This window comes from Hypomesus nipponensis, chromosome 23, assembly GCF_054491055.1.
Source record: "Hypomesus nipponensis isolate SF chromosome 23, ASM5449105v1, whole genome shotgun sequence".
NCBI classification, from domain to species: domain Eukaryota; kingdom Metazoa; phylum Chordata; class Actinopteri; order Osmeriformes; family Osmeridae; genus Hypomesus; species Hypomesus nipponensis.
In genome coordinates this window covers 16,059,100-16,079,349 of record NC_140383.1, presented here as the reverse complement: position 1 = coordinate 16,079,349, position 20,250 = coordinate 16,059,100, and the positions used below count along the sequence as shown (strand labels likewise).

General features: G+C 40.1%; 1 protein-coding gene across 2 annotated transcripts in view; it reads right to left on the bottom strand.

Annotated features, from left to right (window-relative positions):
- itgb2 (integrin, beta 2) overlaps positions 1-20,250 on the bottom strand; it is a 147,509-nt gene that overhangs the window by 40,019 nt on the left and 87,240 nt on the right. The window contains exons 8-14 of one of the 2 annotated variants that reach the window (XM_084689293.1): positions 12,807-12,965; positions 12,597-12,692; positions 12,380-12,469; positions 11,993-12,130; positions 11,704-11,894; positions 11,278-11,510; positions 10,667-10,886 (exon numbers count right to left, since the gene is read on the bottom strand). In XM_084689293.1, coding sequence (XP_084545419.1) covers positions 10,667-10,886; positions 11,278-11,510; positions 11,704-11,894; positions 11,993-12,130; positions 12,380-12,469; positions 12,597-12,692; positions 12,807-12,965 — 1,127 coding nt within the window. The remainder of the gene's footprint in view (positions 1-10,666; positions 10,887-11,277; positions 11,511-11,703; positions 11,895-11,992; positions 12,131-12,379; positions 12,470-12,596; positions 12,693-12,806; positions 12,966-20,250) is intronic. The other variant, XM_084689294.1, reaches the window with a different exon arrangement.

Genomic DNA, 20,250 nt, shown 5'->3' with positions numbered 1-20,250 from the left:
ATTTTGATCCTCATAACCGTCTGTCCAGTACAGCCAATCAAATTCATCAGAAAAGCCGCCAAACAGGATGTGAATTTATGTCTCAGCAAATCTTTGAGATATCAACACTAAACTTGGTAGATCGGAGGAAGACACTACAACATGTTACCATGTGCAAAGGCAAATTCATATCTCTAAAAATGATTGATATAAAGCAAATTGAACTTATCGCTAACGCTAAAATAATGCTTTACACATCAGCCAGTCAAAAACTGATACTCTGATTCAATCACAAGTTCATATGAAGACTCTTGAGAATGTTCATAACACAAATCTGAGAAAAAGTTGACTGTAAGATGAAAGGTCGATTTTTGATGAATATTTGAAACATGCACGCTTGGCTAATTTCTAGGGAAATTTACAATGAAATGTGTCCCCTGCTCCTCCCCGCGCGCGCTCCAAATTCTCACACACTCAGCCTTCCCTTGACACACGCGCGGTCTTGGCAAGACGCACATGCAACATTTCAGGAGAGTGTGGGCTGACCAAGCCCCCACTCACCCTCAGCGCACGCTCCAAATTCTCACACACATACTGGCCCTTGACACATGGACAAGCTTGTGGGTTTACGGGTTTCTGTAAAGGGTGGGCTGACCAAGCACCTGCCTTCATTCCTTGGCCTAGTAGCCATTATGGACTAGTAGCCATTCAGTGGCTTATTTTTTATGTAGCTTAGTTCAAAGTTAGCAACTTTATTTGTCAATCTTCTCAACTACCTAAACTCTCCAACCAACCAGAACTCGTGTATCATCTTGTTAGCTAATCAAATTGTTCGTAACAGGATCAGCTGATAGGAAAAACAACCTAAGTGACAATGTGTCAAAGAGCTAGCCTACATTCTGACTGGTTGTATCACAGTGTGGTATGGGAGCTGCACAGACAGGGACCGCAAGGCCCTACGAAGTGTGGTCCGTTCTGCTGAGTTCATCATCGGCAGGAAGCTCCCAGCCCTACAGGACATCTACCACACACGTTGCCTAAGGAAAGCCGGCAGGATTCTAAGAGACTGTTCCCACCCATCCTTCAGTCTCTTTACCCCGTTGCCTTCTGGCAGGCGTTACCGCAGCATCCGGTCGCGCACACGCAGACTGGACAACAGTTTCTACCCAAGGGCCATCAGGCTTCTGAATGGACTCTGATATGGACACTGATTTACTGCACACTAGTCACTTATACACTGTCACTTTAAGCTACTGGTTGCACTATCAGTAACATTGCACTACTGTACCTCACTGTACCGCCACCAGGCTCCTGTATGGTCATTGACATAGTCACTGATCTGCATTTTGCACTATTGTATTGTACTCCACCTAGGTTAGAATAGGTTATAGGGTTGAAATAGGTTTTATGTGGCATTTAGGGCTAGTATAGTGTATTATTTATTGTTATCTGTAATTTAGGAAGTTTTAGTATTAGGGTTAGTATAGTCGATTATTTATTGCTATCTGTATATTTAGGCAGTTTCACTTATTTAAGCTCAGCATAGATCTAGATTATGTTCTGTGTACTTATATGTTATGTTATGCCAGGTGCTTGCGTTGTCTTGTCTTAAGAATTTCAGTGCCCAGTCTGACCTTGTGTTGTTCTGTGTACCTGACAATAAAAGACTTGAAACTTGAAGTTTCCAGCTTTGAAATAACAGTAAGTTGGTTGCTGAGCTTTAATTAAATATTGTCAAACCCTGTCAAAAGTAACACATAACATTTGAGTTAGAGGTAGTTTTTAAACATCTGATGGTATAATGTGTTCAAGTTGGAGAGTGTAAGCTGTCTTGTTTCTTCCGCTTGTTGAGTGTACTGTAGATCGAGCTGGCTGGAGATGAGAGACTGAGCTGGCTGGAGATAGTAGACTGATCTGGCTGGAGATGGTAGACTGATATGGGATGGGAGATTTAGCTGAATAGTCCCTGAAGCTACTGAAGTGGTACTTTGCCTCTGAAGCAACCCGATCCCTACCACGGATATACAGTCAGAGGTTCTCATCCATTTGCCTCTCAGCAGCAACTAGCAACTTGCCATATATGTGTGTATTACACGCTATACATTTTTACTTCGTCTCTTTCTGCTAAATGTCCGTTTGGTGTATGTTTCCCCTTTGCATATAATGCAGTTTAATGGGATGGCCAAAGTTGGACTTGTGTTTACACACGTAACTTTTGAACCGTGTGACCGATTTTCAGAAATGAGGTACCATTGGATTCCCTGGATCAAGACGAGTTCAACACACCCTATGACGTCATTTTCCGGTTATATAGATTTTCCACCATTTTGAATTTAGGGAAACACGTTTTTTCGCTTCAACTACTTCAATTTTTTTCAAATCTTCCCCAGAATTGGCACACATTATCATCAGACCAACCCTCACAGAAGTTATCAAAGGATATTAGATTTTCAAAACCGTTTGTCTGGTACAGCCAATCAAAATCGGCAACAAAGCAACCAAACAGGAAGTTGGGTCATATCTCAGCTAATCTTTGAGAAATCAACACCAAACTTAATATTATGACTCGGAACCCTCTTCTGAGGCTGTCGAATTAATTTGGTGTCATGTGATCACTGGGCGTGGCCGCAGGAAGCAAAAATGTGTTTTGGCCAATAACTGTTGATTTGTTTGCTTTTATGAAGGGATTCCTTTGTCTCATGATATGTTGGGACATCCCCTATGTGATACATGATAACTTGTGATAATAGCCGAATTGATCCGGCCGCCATTTTGAATTCATTGAAAAACGTTTTTTCTTTACTCCTCCTACACATGTTGTCCAATCTTCACCAAATTTGGCAGAGAGTATCTTCAGACCAAGCCTCACAAAGGGTTTCACGTTATTTTTGGATTTTCAGAACCATTTGCCCGGTACAGGGAGTCAAAATGTGCAATTAAGCCAGCAAACAGGAAGTTGGGTCGTATCTCAGAAAATCTTTGATGGATTCACACCAAACTTGCTGCATGCACTCGGAACCCTGTTCTGAGGATTTCTAAAGTGTTTTATGGGTCATTTGACTCCTTGGCCACCACATTGCTGCTTGCAGCTATATTTGTCATATCTTCTTCAAAATCACCAGAGATGATCTTCAGACCAAGCCTCACAAAAGTTATCAAAGGAATTTTGATCCTCATAACCGTCTGTCCGGTACAGCCAATCAAATTCATCAGAAAAGCCGCCAAACAGGATGTGAAGTCATGTCTCAGCAAATTTTTGAGATATCAACACTAAACTTGGTAGATCGGAGGAAAACACTACAACATGTTACCATGTGCAAAGGCAAATTCATATCTCTAAAAATGATTGATATAAAGCTAATTGAACTTATCGCTAACGCTAAAATAATGCTTTACACATCAGCCAGTCAAAAACTGATACTCTGATTCAATCACAAGTTCATATGAAGACTCTTGAGAATGTTCATAACACAAATCTGAGAAAAAGTTGACTGTAGGATGAAAGGTCGATTTTTGGTGAATCTTTGAAACATGCATGCTTGGCTAATTTCTAGGGAAATTTACAATGAAATGTGTCCCCTGCTCCTCCCCGCGCATGCTCCAAATTCTCACACACTCATTCTTCCCTTGACACGCGCGGGCTTGGCAAGACACACACGCAACATATCAGGACTGTGTGGGCTGACCAAGCCCCCACTCATTCCTTGAATATCAGCATAGGCCCTTGAGGACCTTGGTGTCATTGCATTTCCTACTTTGTATGCAATAGTAAAAAGGTCTCCAAATCCTGACACATTGACAGTACAGGCCAAGAGTAACTACCACACTTTACCCAAAGCCCATGTGGATCCTGTTGGTACTGCATTTCCGATTTTATATGCAATGGTAAAAAGTTTTTAAAATCCTGAAACATTAATAGTATAGGCCAAGAGTAACTACCACACCACAAATGGCCCACCATTACCCATAGGTGGCGCTACAGGCCACGCCTTAATGCATAAAGATACAAGGCTTTCTGGAATGGATAAGCTCACCAAGCCCCCTTCCTTCACTTACTGGCTTGAAATAAAGGCCCTTGTGGATCTTGATGGTATTGCATTTCAGATTTGGTATGCCATTGGTAATTCTGCAGCATACATTTTTCTATACAGTTACAATTTGTCAAGAATAAACATTGTTCAATGGTTCGCAGTGTTTGGAGGAATCCGCCATTACTGCTTGCAGTTATATTTATTAGGGGCCAAGCAGCGAAGCTGCGAGGCACCTATTGTAATTGGTAGTATTATTGGGGTGTGCTTGCCTTCGGCGAGCACAAACCATTGTTATCTCACATATATATTATTTATTATTTATTGTTTCTTTTCGCCCCCCTAAGGATGCCTCAATATTTGGACTACATAGACAACGGCGATGTCAAAAGGTTCGTCTCGGTAGCGATTGCGTTGGTTGTATTGGGATTTATGTTCCATTGCACGGTTTAAGTAGAAATTACGTTTTTGTGGCAAAAAGTGAAGCTAACGGTGGCTAACTTGCTAGCCACAGTCACTGATGCCACTAACGTCACCAACGTCACGAAAACTCGCGTGACTATCTCTAGCAGAACATTAGTTTCCCACCTGTTAACTTGGGGGATACTAATCTGCAAGGCAGCTGCAGAAACGCCACAAGCAAAGAGGCCAGGGTGATATTTAATCATTTTACTTTGTGGTGTGAAACATAATTGTGAAATGTAATGTACAATATTAGCTGATATTATTAAGTAAGTAGGCCCACATCTACTTTCGGAAACGGTAGTCTACTATTTCACTGAAGCATTAGCATCATGACATTAGCCTCTGTTGCTTGGGCAACACATACTACAGTGGTCATGATGCATCTGTTTTCAATCGTTAAAATAAACATTCCTCACAAATACGTTTTTGTTGTAGGATTTATTTTGACATTAATAAACTATTTGTTGGTGAAATGACCATTACCTGTGGTTTCAAATCAGTGTGGCGGCTCACTGCAACGCTGTAGCCTACCCGAGACACTAATGAGTAGCTAACAAAAACATCTCTTTAGAGATGTTTAGAAAGTCAAACGGCGACGGAACATGTTTGGCTTTCCCCTTACTCAAAAGTTTTTCAATAGGTGAAAGTATCTGGCTACTAACCTGAACTTCATTGCCACAGCCTAAACTTTGTCAATGTCAAAACTTTGTCTGTTCATGAAAATAATTAATGTCAGCCTGCTTCAGCCTTGCTTAGCTGTAGGATATACATTTTACTGGGTCTTGCTGCGCTGCTTGATTTATTGAAATTATTATGAAATGTTATGTTTTACTAGCCATTTGCCTTCTTAAGCAAATCACAGTATTTCCCACCCCTCATGGTGTAACTGAGACGACCGTAAATAGCCTAATTCATCTTTCAAGTAATAAGCCCCCGTTGAAGTGTTGAGCAGGAAATTAGCTGGTCTGTAGAGATCTTGGGTTGGTGGTTTTACTGATGCAGAATTCGCTCAAATAAAATCGATAGACGTAACAAGTGGCACATAACGTGAAGTAGGCCTAACATTGCATTTTATTTTGTTTGAGTTTTAATAACTTGTCCAGTGCATCGGGGCAAGTAGCACTAGCCTAAATTGATCTTCCAGACTTGCCGTAAAAATGTACTCTTCCCGGACAAGCCTTAGCTACATGGCTAGACTGTTGATCCAGATCAGAATCCATCATATCTTGGACACTCAAAATCAGCGAATCTTGCAGCCAAATCAAGTAGCCTATATTTATAGGCCTTTATATGGCTACAAACTTCTGCTCGGTTTCTAGCTGGCTACTTGTTACCAAGTTACAACTTTGTTGCAGGGGCATTCTTTGTCTACATTGCGAGCTAACAGTGTCCGGTAATTATGTCGCTATAAATAATGATGTTAAACCGAGACCACTAAGCCCTCAAAGAAAATGTAAGGTCAAAGAAACAAAAGAAAGGTTTGAGGTTACTCTGAAAATTATTAATAAAATAGGCTTCTAATATTAAACTGCTAAATCCTTCTCTAACTAGGCTCCTCTATGATGCATAATGAAACTTAACGTTTTTTAAGTAATCAATAAGCCTACGCTTGCCCTCATTACTCAAATGATGCCGTTCAGGGCGTTCAAATTACATAATAGGGCGATGATAGGAGGATAATAGGACATAATAGGGCAACCAACAAGTTGTTTATATCTGATTACAATTTAATAAGTTATCTAGCGCTGCATCTTCATGAGCTACATTTGGCCTCCTTCTCTTCCAACCAACCAGTATCACCTCTCCTCCATCTGAGTGATGCATGTCATTTTTACAAACTTATTATCAAGGGAACACAATGGTCAGAACTGTAGTCATACACTTAAATGCTTTTTGAAATATGTAAACACCAGGAGTGTATGGAAAGCTGGGGCAGCCACAAGCACACCCTCACAATTTCCCCAGAAATTGTATGCTCTCTAGTTATTATTATTATTCTTAAGACTGGGTGTCTATGGCAGGCCCTAGAAGCGCTTGGTCGAAAGTTTTGAAATTTGGCACACTCATTGGGGACAGTCCCCTGGTCCAATTCACAAAGTTTCATGTCCTATACTTTGGCACTCTAGCGCCACCAACGGGTCAAAGTTGGAGTTGTGTTTACACACGCAACTTTTGAACCGTATGACCCATCTTCAAAAATGAGGTACCATTGGATTCCCTGCATCAAGCCGAGTGCAATGCACACCATGGCGTCAATTTCCGGTTATATAGATTTTCCGCTATTTCCGGTTTTATCAAAAACCTTTAAAAGCCTACTCCTCCTACAAATTTTGTCAAATCTTCTTCACAATTACCAGATATGATCTTCAGACCAAGCCTCACAAAAGTTATCGAAGGATATTTGATTTTCAAAACCGTTTGTCCGGTACAGCCAATCATATTCTGCAGAAAAGCAGCCAAACAGGAAGTGAAGCCGTTCAGCAGTTCTTTGAAGCAGTGACACCAAAGTTGGTACGCCTACTCGGAACTTTATTCTAAGGATGTCCTCCAAAAATGGTGTCATGTGACTAAAAGGGGGCGTGGCCGGAAGCATAAACGTGTTTTGGCTAATAACTATGGAAGTGTTTACCTTAATAAAGTAATTTATTTGTCTGTTGATGTCTTGTGAGATATCAAGCCTGGCCATTGATAATATTTCATAATAACCGAATTGACGCGGCCGCCATTTTGGATTTCATGGAAAAGTGTAAAAACCTTTTGCACGCCCCAAATGTTGTCCAATGTTGACTAAATTTGGCACAGATGATCTTCAGACCAAGCTTCTCAAAGGTGTTGCATGGATTTTCCATTTTCAAAACCGTTTGTTCGTTAGAGCTGATCAAAGAAAGTAGCAGTAGGCAATACTTGCACATATTTTAAGAGCAACAAGTACAAGGCTGAATTGCCTGAATTAGTCTTTGTAGGATATTGTATAGCTACAAAAGACCTATAGAACAATGAAATTGCCTGCAGCCAACAGGAAGAACAATTAGGCAACTGGTGGCAGCAGGTTGGAAGCCCAGGCATATGTATGTTTCAAGTAATCTATGTGACCATGTTCATTCAACAATTATTTATGAATATTGTAGGAGTGAAATGTATTACTGTTCTCTGCAGTGACAGGAAATAGAGTGGTGTTGCTGCCACCACCCACTGTCGTCCCACTGTGCCATACAGAGGTAACAGTGAAACTAATAGTCATATGCCAGTATGTATGCCATATGTGGTTGCTGAATATTGATCAAATATACCATTTACTTTCTCAAGTGGAGGTCCTAGATGATCAGGAAACTGTGTCTGCCTGCTCATTTTGGGGGTACACTTTTGAGTTTTATTTACCACTTGCAACACAGATGGTGAGAGTGTGTGAACGTGTGGCTGCGATTGAAGTGTCTGTAAAGACTTACTAATAGTGGTGGTTTCAACATAAGACACAAGTACTCAAAGTGCTCATTTCAAATATGACTCAATTGATTAAATTGCTATGGTGTTAAACTCAGCAGGAAGAGGAACTTCTTCCTCCCCCTGAGCCTAGGGCCTCCACTTTAAGGCCAAGACAAAGACACAAGGTATAAGCAATGAACCACAGTAGTCAAATGGACACCTTCAACTTTCTCCAAGTGTGCCTTGCCAAGGGACAATGTTCTTCATTTGTTCCAGGTTGGAGCAGACAATGTGAGGGCCCTGTATAACAGAACCCTGGAGCTCGATTATAAGAGGCTTTTAATTAATAAAACAAGGCTGGAGACAGAAAAACTGGAATATGAGAAGAGATAGTACATGACTGAATGAATGACATTAAACTTAGTTACACTGACATATTTTTCCTGTTCCTAGGGGAGGGAGAACACATGAGGATGTATTTGTTAAACTTTTGTCTACGTTTTGATCTTTTTATACCTTTTTGTGGCTTTTTTGTTGTGCCTTTTGAATCTTTTGTGGGGGTTTTAACCACTTCTCTCTTTCAATGTCCTATTTATTATTTTTGAAAAATGCTATAAAAGTGAATGAAACATCAAAATTCAATTAAAGTAGTGAAATTATCATTTATGTATCACTTGTGAAGAGCGTTATACAGATACCCATTGTTCTTTTTGGTTTGAAAGGTTTTGGTTGAAAGAAACACAAATTTCTGATATGGAAATGATTAGAAAATGGGTCAAAGCAACCCAAGGACAAAAGGGTTAAGGGGAGACACCCCAGTGAATAGGGATAACATATCAGCATGAAACCTCCCAAGTTGATAACTAATAGTAGGTCAGATAATGTTTTAATTACTAGTTTCCTGTAAATGTAGGCCTATGTTTAAATGAGCAAATGATTAAGTTGTAAAATATGATATTCTTTGCATACATTTCCAGAACGGAAATCAGAACATTGAGTGAAAAACCTTGTTTCATTTTGTCAACATATTAGAGTCCAAAGTTTTTACAAAGGGCACTTTGGATAGCCTATCTATTTTTCGTCACTCCATATCACCCACAGTATAAAACTACCCATAGCGAAATAACGAAACGCTAGTCTGTGGGACTGAGTGCACAGCTTCAATGCGTCGCATTGGCAACATACGGCTCAAGAAGCTGGCAATATACGTAATTCTCTCTATTAAGAATCTATATCTTTCAGAAAGTTACTCATGAGGGAATGCGAAAGGGTTTTGTTGGTCTCTAAATGTTCTGGCTCTTCTGAGCGCACCTCTCACTATCCGCGCACCAAGCTACACAGGATATACTATGAACGGTGACGACATTATCGTCAAGAATAAGTTAATCGGCTGGGTTTTTATACCGGTTGATCTCTGATCTCCAACTTATCGTGCCCCCTACCAGGTTAGCCGTTCAGCATGTGTTACCATGGCTATCTACCCCGGTAACAAGTGATCCACCGTCCTAGTACAGAAAACCCTGGGTTGAACCTTAAGTAACCTCGCTAATGCCAAATTTTGATTCGTAGTACAGGCCCCAGGACCGGAGATTCAGTAATTTCAGCTGCTATAGTTTACAACCAGGTTTGATGTTGTAAACATGATTGGGGCACAATCATGTTGGCCCCATAGCCAATGAAACATAATCAAATGACATACGTCAACACTTTAACTTGGTATGTAGTTGCTACCCTGCTAGTCGACAAATTCAACTGTCATCCTTGATCATTCACAGTTACTGTATGTTGGCCAGCCACTACTGCAATTATGAATTGGGTCAACAATTTATTAAAAGTTATATTTTGTACTTTGCCATTTGAGGAATAATTCAAGATTTTTTGTTAGGGACCACACCAGCCAGAGGATTTTAATATCCTTCAGACTGGGGAGGACAAAAAACACTCCTTCAATCCAAAGTGGTTCAAGAGGGAAAAATGACTAATGGGACTCTGAGACTTATGACTCCCAGGAATCCTGTAGGAGGCATTGCGGGAATATGGGGTACTGGGGCCGTTGCTATGAGCCATCCGGTCTCTGTTTAACCAAAGTTTGTTTGCATTCTCAACACAAAGTCAAACATTATTTCCAGTGGGTGTTGGCTGCCGCTTGTATCTGATCCTGTTTTTGATATTCATGGATGGGACGGGAAGGCGTAGTTAAGAGTGAGGAGTGTTTTGTTTGGAAACCTCAGAGTTGTTGCCGCAGAGAGAAATGTCTGGAATAAGCTGCTTAGCCTGGTGCAACAGCGAACCACGGATGAAGATGAATTGATGGGTTACCATTAGCAAAACTCTTGTTGCAGAATTTAATTTAATTGTCATCATTTTGCAGACAATTAAAGGCTATACATAAACTGTACATATTTTGCTCGAAATAGCAATTGTATTTAGAATATAACCTTTGTGTAAATGACAGAACACTTGTGCAAGGGAGCCCTTGTGGTATCTGCTGATAGACAAGAGAATAGCAGCCTTAAAAGGCAGCTAAAGAAAAATTACAGCTTGCAGCATTTTGACAGAAACTGGAGCAAATTACAGTAGTTTTAAATTAGCTTCCCTTTTGTGATTTTGAAAACTTAAATTCTGGTTTGTAAAACATCTAGGAAAAGTAAAGAAAACAGAATCCTGGAATTTGATTGAGTGCAAAGATAAATCTACCCATACAATTTAGTTTTTGTTTGTGTTATATAGCACTAAAATAACTGATGAGTAAGTACAGTAAGGCCTCTTACCCTTTGGTTTGACAGGTGGAGGCGCAACCGTGGCAGACAACACAGAAAGGACGCTCATAACCCTCCAAACACTCGCACTGGTTACATTTACAGTTGCCCCTGCCACTGCATACAGATCCACTTGGTGTGCGACACTGTTCATCTGACTTCTTACAGTTACAGGCAGGGCCTTCATATTTTGGGTTACATTCACATTTGCCACAGTTGCACTTCCCATTACCTTTAAGCAAAAAATATAAATTACACACACACACGCATCGTTGTGCAAAGTTTAACTTCCTAATACTACAAAATGTTCTATTAATGCAAAATACATTACAATTACCAATACAATTAGAGCTTCTTTAGAGTGCTTGGATGGGCAGCAATAGACAAGACCCACAAGAGATAGATAGCATGTGTAAGCTTCAGATAATGGTTAGCTTATCTTGATGATTATACAGGTAGGTATACTTGAGGTCAATGCAAATGTGGCATTATCTGACAAAAAATGTCTAAATGGTCTTCTTCTTACTACATGATTGGCTCAATATGTGTTAGGTCTATGTTTAATTTATTTGTATAGAATTTCAAAATGTTGTATATTTCTTAGAGAAAGAAATAGATGCTACCTCCACACAGTTTGTTCTGGAATTTCTCACAGTTCTCGTCATCACACTCGCAGAATTGACCGTGGTATGTGCTGCCACCTTCCTGGGCATGGCATTGGCACTGGCCACACACACAATCCCCACGTCCCTCACACTCAGTGCCATTATTGCGTCGGCATGCCACCCTCAGAGAGCTTTCATCCTTTTCACCGATAGCGCATTCACACTTTTGCCCCACAAATCCATTATTGCAGCTGAACAGATTGGACAAAAATTAGTATAAGGTGCCAAACAAAAGTTAATATTATGGAGTTATATATATATTTTTATATATATATATATATGATTTTGCAAAGATATTAAATAGATCACAAGAAATCTTTGGAATTTTTTTGGAGATTTATTAGAAATTGTGTTATATAATAGGAGACTTGATTGCTGTCCTACCTGCACATGCCACAGCTGACCTTGCCATTGTCTTTGCAGTGTGGGTGGTTGCTAACCAGTGGATCGTCACATGTACACTCACAGCGAGTTGATACTTTGACTAGCAGCTTATCTTTGATGCCAAGGGGACCAATAAAAAACGTTGTTTCATCGATACATGCATCTGCTATCACTGTGACATTGAACATAATCTGGAAAGAAAAAGCCATGAGAGGGATGAATCTTAAATGGCTCGTTTAGCTTTGATGTAAATATTGACCTTTCACTGAGATGTTTTTTTACGACTTACCAACTGTCCCACCCCCACGTTCTCACATGCTCCTTTGTCACCCAGGGTTCCCACAATACCCTTGCAGATAGGGGTGTATGTGACCCTTACATTTTCAGGAAGTTCATCATGTGTCACAGTGACTTTGGAGGACAGTTTCTATGGAAGGATTCAAAATAACCCACAGTTCATTTTGAGTATTGATCCATTCTGTTGACCCATTTCATAAAATGAGTCAAAGGCCAGGAGTTGAACACTTTATTTACATCAAAATGATAGATATAAAAGCTTATTATTTTGTTAGGTTCAAATCAGTTCAGTAGTTTGAAATTATATACAATTATTTTCCTCTGAACCAGGTCCAGGATGACTTGACAGGGAAAAAATAGTAAGCAAATATTTACTTACATCATAGGCCTTTGTAATCAATTCTACTACATTTTTGGAGTCAGCAGACAACACTCCCACTTCAGACTTTGGAATCATGGCACTAAGATCCTGTGATAAAAGTAATTACATAGAGAAACATAATAAATACACAGAAACATGTATGAACATAGTAAATATACGTGAAACGTGTATATTATAGACAGCAAAGTATATGACTATTGTTTAAAACGTTTACCATGTACACCTCTTTCATGTTCTGTGTCACAGCAAAGATGGGCTGGATGTTGTTATTTTTCAGCTGTGTCGCTATTTGACCAACAGATGGATAGTCCTAATAAATACAATACCCACACAACTGTTATAGTCAGAGACTGTGCCACATTAATTCAACTTAGGGTGGCACAGTAAAACCCCAAACTAAAGCATTTTACCAATTGTCACATACCATCTTGTTGCTCTTGGCGTAAAGATCACTCTCAAGGTGGCAATTTTCATCGTTGGGCTCCAGTATGCCAGCCAGCTTGCCATCCCCTGCCATGTGGAAACCAGCATCTGTGGCCAGTACTATCAACCGAGTGCTGCTATTTCTCCAACCAATTTTGTTCTGTAATAAAAAATATTGAGTTGCATATGAGTATAGCTGCATTATTCATGCATTTTATGCCTTGTGTTTTATGTCAACTGGTCTACGTATGAACCACAAATACTGTATGCATAATGAAACAATGTAACCATAGAAGAAACATCTGAATAAGGGTCATGTATATAACATTATTATTAGTAATGTCAAAGTAAAGTATGAGTAATTCTTACTATCACTAAAACCTAAGTGCTTCAAAAATATTTGTTTCTTGACAAAACTTTGTCTTTTTGCCCATATACTCAACTACTAATACATGTTGAGAATTCCAGTCAATCCTATTTTCAAGCACAGTCCATATTTTATATTATAACTACAGAGGGTACAAATTCTGGGGAAATTGTGAGGTGTGCTTGCGTTTGTTGCAGATGGGCCTGTTTTTTTTACTTATATTTTAACAAATATTTCGGTATAATTATTTATAAATAAGTATGCATACTTATTATTTATGAAGATTGCATAGATTAAAAAGCATTTGTTTTTGTTAGTGTTCTTATTATTATATTTCTCCGCTAAATGGCCCATGACATGCCTTATTTCTCATGGGGAGAAAAAAGCCTCAAGGACCGATAAGGTCCGCCATGATAGATTTTGCTGTACTGTCCAAATTTGGTACAACCTTCAAAACCCTTCTCCTCATGAACCATAGATCCAATCGACTTGAAATGTGTTAGAGATGTTTAGAATACATGTCTTTATATAGGGTGACATGGAATAAGAAATGCAATACAAAATGGCTGAAAGGGGTGTATGTATGGCCACACTGCCTCAATATCTTTGTGTGAATAAATCAAATATAATTTTGACTGATGGTTTTCCAAACATAATAGGGTTCAAAATGACATCACTCTGAAGTACTACAAACAATTTCACCTTGGTATGTCAAAATATGATTGAATTAAATTGCTCCACAGCGCATGCGCTCAATTCTCAGACTCATCCTGCCCCTTGACACTCGCTAACTTGGCGAGACGCACACACATCCTTTCTGGAAATTGTGGGCTGACCAAGCCCCCACCCTCACGCCGTGGTTTTTAGCTGCTGTTTCATTTCACTTTCAATCGCAGCTCGTAGTTAGGAATATAAATAATTTTTCGCGGCCATTGTTGTTTTCAACTGGAATTGCCTGATAGCCGTTTAGGAGGCAGCCATGTTCGGTAAGTCATCTCACCTATTTTTACATATTGTAAGATAAAATCAATGATTGGGTTCGTGAAAATACACTACTGTTGAATTATGGTAAAGGTTTGAGCACTTTTACACCTTTAGATTGTGAGTTTCAAGTGACGGAAAAACCAAACTCAAAGTAGCTAGGTTTTTTCCCTCTGTGTTTATAATTAGTTAATCATTTTCCATCTCTGCGAATTCTTCACCAAAAAGGTCAAGGAGGGCAGCCTGTAGGAAAAAAAGGGAGTCCCCGTAGATCTATCGGCTTAGAATTCTGATTTGGGTTGTGAAAGTCCTGAAGTCTGTATCAAGTGTAGATGAAAAATAAAAATAAAAGCTTTTTCACAACTGACATGTACCCTTTCTTCACTTTTACAGGTCTGGAGGGTCATGCAGAGGCCTGCTCAACGGAATACAACAGAGGTGAGTACATCTCACACATTTGCCTTTGGTTCCATGGGATTCATGAGCTTTTGGGTCTGTGGATGCACTTCCATTTGGCCAGATAGGAGTCACTAAATCCTCTTTTCACAGGGGCCAGGTGTTTACATCTTCCTCCTGAACATCCTCCTCACCCTCCCCTTCCAAAAGGAGAATAACGGGCATTTCCCCTTTCACAAACATTTAGTTGTTTTGCTCTCTTGTTGTCCAACTCTCAATCTTCTACAATGTACATTTTTGCTATTTTGCGGAGGAACCCGCATTGCTACTTGCCGCCATATTTGTTAGTATTATTAGGGTTCCTCCACCAGGAGGAAACCTATTATTATAAGGGTTTCTCCGGTAGCAGAAAAACTATTGTTATTGGTGGTATTTTTCTTGAGCAATGGGAGTCAATGGCAGCCCATAGACCAGTACTGTAAAAAAGTTGTGAAATCTGTCATGTTGAAACTGCAGAGCATTAGTAACTAACATACCAAACGTGGGCCACTTTAGCCAGAAGGTGGCGCTACAGGCCATGCCCCAATTTGCCAATTTTCAAAGTGATGCCATTTGCATCCCATTTGTCCTAAAATTCTGATGTGCCGTTAAGCCAGCAAACAGGAAGTTGGGTCGTATCTCAGCAAATCTTTGATGGATTCACACCAAACTTGTTGCGTGTACTTGTTAACCTCTTCTTAGGATGTCTAAAATGTTTTCTGGGTCATTTGACTGCTTGGCCACCTCATTGCTGCTTGCAGCTATATTTGGATTTGGTCAGTATTGGTATACCATTGATAAATCTGCAGCATGGCTTTTTCTATACAGTGACAATTTGTGAAGAATATATATTTTTCAATGGTTCGCAATGTTTTGGAGGAATCCGCCATTGCTGCTTGCAGCTATATTTAGGATTCCTCCAAGAGGAGGAAACCTATTGTTATTGGTGGTTTTATTACAATTCTGGTTCCATGGGAGTCAATGGCAGCCCATAGACAAGAACTATAAAAAGTTGTGAAATTTGGCATGTTAAAACTGCAGAGCATTAGGCATGAAAACTATCGTATTTCTTTGATTAAACACCGCCCTTAATTAAACGCTGTCTTGGAATAAACGCTGCACCAAAAATGAACATTGTGTAATAAAACTGCACCCTCAATTAAACGCCTCACAAAAAAACCCAAAAAAGGCTTATTTAATTGGTTACATTTAAACACAGTATTTATTACACAAGTAAATCACAAGTGTAGCCTACTATAATTCCCATCAAGCACTGGCAGACATAAGTGGCTTTCTTGCTACAAGTTTATTTGAAGCTTCTTATCAAAATGTACCTGAAACCCACACTGTAACGGGAAAATAAAGACCACATTCGCTTGATATGAACATACAATGACATGTGCACCATGTAAATAGTAAAATACAGACGCAAAACAACATACGTAATTGGCTGCTGTAGCCTACACAAGGGAATAGAGGTTTCCTTAGATAGCTAACAACCGCTATAACAACCTTAAAGGTCACATGATATGCCGTTTTGGGATGCTTTTATATTGGCCTTAGTGGTTCCCTGTTACTGTATCTGAAGTATCTTTCCCAAAATTCAGCCTTGGTGCATAATTACAGCCACTACGAGCAGTCCCTCAATGAGCTTTCCTCAAAACACGCTGTTTCTGTGTCTGTAGCTTTAAATGCTAATGAGGAGGAGAGGGGCGGCAACGTGCTAATGTTTACAACGGATGTATCGCAATGGTTCGTAGCCCCCGTTGCTGTAAGATGCCTCAAATTTAGCCATTTTCATCTGATCACCCTGGTTTGCAGAGGTGCAGACTCATTTCAATGAGGAGAAAGGCGGATATCGCGAGCCATAACACCAACAGCAGAACGGTTATCCAAATAACAAATAAGTGTACAACACTCGCGTTACAGCGTTTGTATTCACACATACACACTTGATGCCATCTACCTTTACATTAGCGACAGTAACTCAGCTGGCTCGTAGCCCCGTTGCTGTAAGATGCTTCAAATTTGCCCATTCTCATCTTATCACCCTGGTTTGCAGAGGTGCACACTCATAATAATGTCAATGAGGGGAAAGGCGGATATCGCACGCGCCATAACACCAACAGCATAACATTTACATTACATTTACGCATTTAGCAGAAGCTTTTATCCAAAGCGACTTCCAAGAGAGAGCTACCAAATAAAGTCACTTAATAATACTGAATGCAATTATATAATTCAAAATTAAGACATTTGTTTAAAACAAAATATAAATTATAATAATGTAATTGCGACAATTACATTAAGACCTATAGCAGGGGTGGGGAACGTCCGGCCAGCGGGCCGCATCATTCGGTCCGGCCAGCCATTGCACTGCAGGAACCATATTATTAGGTGCATTATTCGTTGGCAGCAGCACTATTTTCATATGTGGAAGAGGACCGTGGAGGTGCACAGCGTTGCGTACCAATGTACCAAAACATTTCTGCATGCTCACATTAAGTGTGGAATTATTTTCTAGCAAATCAAACCCTGAATAAGTTGTTGGTCTGGCTTAAACCCTGAATGTTTACAACGTCTGGCTCCGCGCCTGATTAACACTTGGATCGATAAGCAGTCTCAAAAATGGTAGCAATTAGGGCTGGGCGGTATGACGGTATATACCGTGTGACGGTAGAAATGTGTCTACCGCGGTATACTTTTATACTATATTTTTGTATTACACGTGTCAATTAATTGTCTGGTTGTTGTATTGTATATAAGCCATCATATAAATCGCATTCTTGTGATATTTAGAATTGTAGTTTAACTTTTATTTGATTAGGCCTACCTATTTTCGTTTAAGCTGAAGCACATTTGCGTTGGTCTGATGGAATTTTCGATGTGGAGTGTATTTTGTCTAAGCGGACCACATTCATGCCGATGCTAATTAATTATATATTTGTTGACCCATTCTGCAGGTAACCAATTCGATTTGTTGTTCAAGTTTTATGTCTGGTGCTGTAAAATTATTGTTGTAAAATTACACTGGTGGCGTTGCTAGCATTCTTGATCTAGGATGACTAGTGAAGGCTAACTACTTACTTACTTGGAGTGAGGTCATGCCGGGAAATATCAAACTGAGGCTTTAACGTATCGACTGAGCTTTAACAAGGTTGACACGCCAAAACGGAAGTTATATGGATTGTAAAACTCAGACTGATCGCTTTCGCTCATTTGTTAATTTTCGTCGGAGGGCATAACAGATCTGTATTGACCTGAGCAGGTCACCTCGCGGATGGCATGACCGCGCATCAGCCGGAACACTCGTACTCGTACATTTTTTGAGTCTTTTGGTTTTAACTGAAGTGTTGTCTCATGTGAGTCTGTTGTTTTTGTTTGTAATAAATAATCGAGTGTGATGATGAATAATCTAAAGTATGGTTATTTTGTTCCATTTCTTAATTGAATTTACAGAACAATTACTTTACCGTGATATATACCGTAACCATGATACAAAATTACTCATACCGTGATAGGAGATTTTGGCCATATCGCCCACCCCTAGTAGCAATGTAAAAAATAATACGATCCTTTTCCGTAATCATGATACCCCCCAGAAATGTTCACTGCACCCCCAGTCAAAGCAGGCTGCATCCGTGCCAGCTAACATCACAAACCTCACAAAGAGAAGCAGTTCCAGCCATCACATTAGGGGTGAGTTAATGAAATGTGTGACCAAATATAGCAGGCACATTTTTAAGTTGATAATCCTGTACGGCCCCGAATGATTTTATGAATATCCAAATGGCCCTTTGCAGAAAAAAGGTTCCCCGTCCCAGGCCTATAGGTATAGTTATCTATAGTATACAATATAGCCAGGTAGCTGACTTCACCACTCCTGAATGTTGCGTTTCATCAACCCCAAGTTCGCGTGCTACAGGTCTGTTGTTGCTGGTTTGTGATTTCTGCACAGCTTTCTGTTTGAAAGCTAAAGTATAAGAATGTTTTGGCATTCTAGTTCAAATTTCTACACAAAGTAGAGACACGCGCGGCTTCAATTTTACACTCGGCGTTTGTTTGACCTCCTTATCGTTTGTCTATGGCCACACTGCAGCTACAATTCACTGAAGCTATTTTACTAATTAAACGTTGCTCTCGAATAAATGAGGGCAAACTACAAATGATCATTATGTAATAAACGCTGCAGTGTTTAATCGAAGGACACATTTGGAACTCCCTATACTAATTAAAGTTACATCAACAACTAGAGAGGGTACAATTTGTAGGGTGTGCTTGCTTGCATTGGATGCAGGGGTCCATATATAAATTTTACAACTGATATTTCTGTATATTTTATATAAAAATGCATAGCCTACTTATTATTTATGAAGATTACATACATTTAAAAGCATATTTTTTTCTGCTCATTTACAACTCAAAATACTAAGAGTGAAGAGTAGAAAGAAATAGTTGTCTTCTCATTTCCCCTGCATGATCAGCCACCTCTAGTTGAATCAAAACGAATGCATTTGGCAGACCGGTGTAAAAATTGACCTAATCTCTATGACTTAAACGTCATTGTACGTTTTTCCCTTCTCGTAATATTTTCAGGCATTTAGCCTACTCATATTGCATTCATTCATTAATAAAGAACCCCCTTTGAAGCTTAATAAAGAACCCCCTTTGAAGCTTATTTTAACAACGACGTTACCAGCAGTAGCTATCTCAGATGGAATCGCGATTCAAATAGTCTGCTAATTGAAAATATGAAAATAAGCTTGACATTTATTTAGGGGAAAATCCCTCATTCATAAAATGACTAAAATTATAAGTAACAAGGCAGAATGCGATAAGCCCTGTGTGCAGAAGCTGCCCCGGTACTACTACGAGTGTGTTTGTCTTGGTAGCAATTGCGTTGGTTGCCGCAGTCTCCCGGTCTTGTAGATTTACCCTCTACAACATCCGGAAGATCAGGAGATACCTGTCTGAGCACTCCACCCAGCTGCTAGTCCAAGCACTGGTCCTCTCCAAGTTGGACTACTGCAACTTGCTGCTCGCTGTTCTCCCAGCATGTGCAACCCGCCCTCTTCAGGGGATTCAGAACGCAGCGGCCCGCCTGGACTACAATCTACCCAGACGCTCCAATGTTACCCCGCTCCTCATCTCTCTCCACTGGCTACCCATCAACGTCCGTATCAGATTCAAGACCCTGGTACTGACCTTCCAAGCAGTGAACGGGACTGCACCTGTCTACATCAAGTCTCTCCTGCAACCTTACACCCCCACCCGTCACCTACGGTCTTCTTCAGACAACCGCCTGGTGGTCCCACCGCTCCAGACTGCCCGGTCCCAACACAAGCTCTTCTCCTGCCTGGCCCCCCAATGGTGGAACCAGCTCCCCACCTCCATCAGGGACACTGACTGTCTCCCCACCTTCAAGAAAAGGCTCAAGACGCACTTGTTCCGGGAGTACAACGGCACTTAAGAATGCTTGGCTGGACTTGTTAGTTAGTTTCCTCCAGGATCACAATGACTCTTATTAAGTGACTCATTGCTCTTTTAGGTTAGATATAACGAAGCTAAGTCTTGTACTCGCTGTGAAATATTTTACTGTTGATTGTTCTTCTACAGGTACAGTCCTGCACTTTTGTTGTTCATGTTGTTTTAATTTGTAACT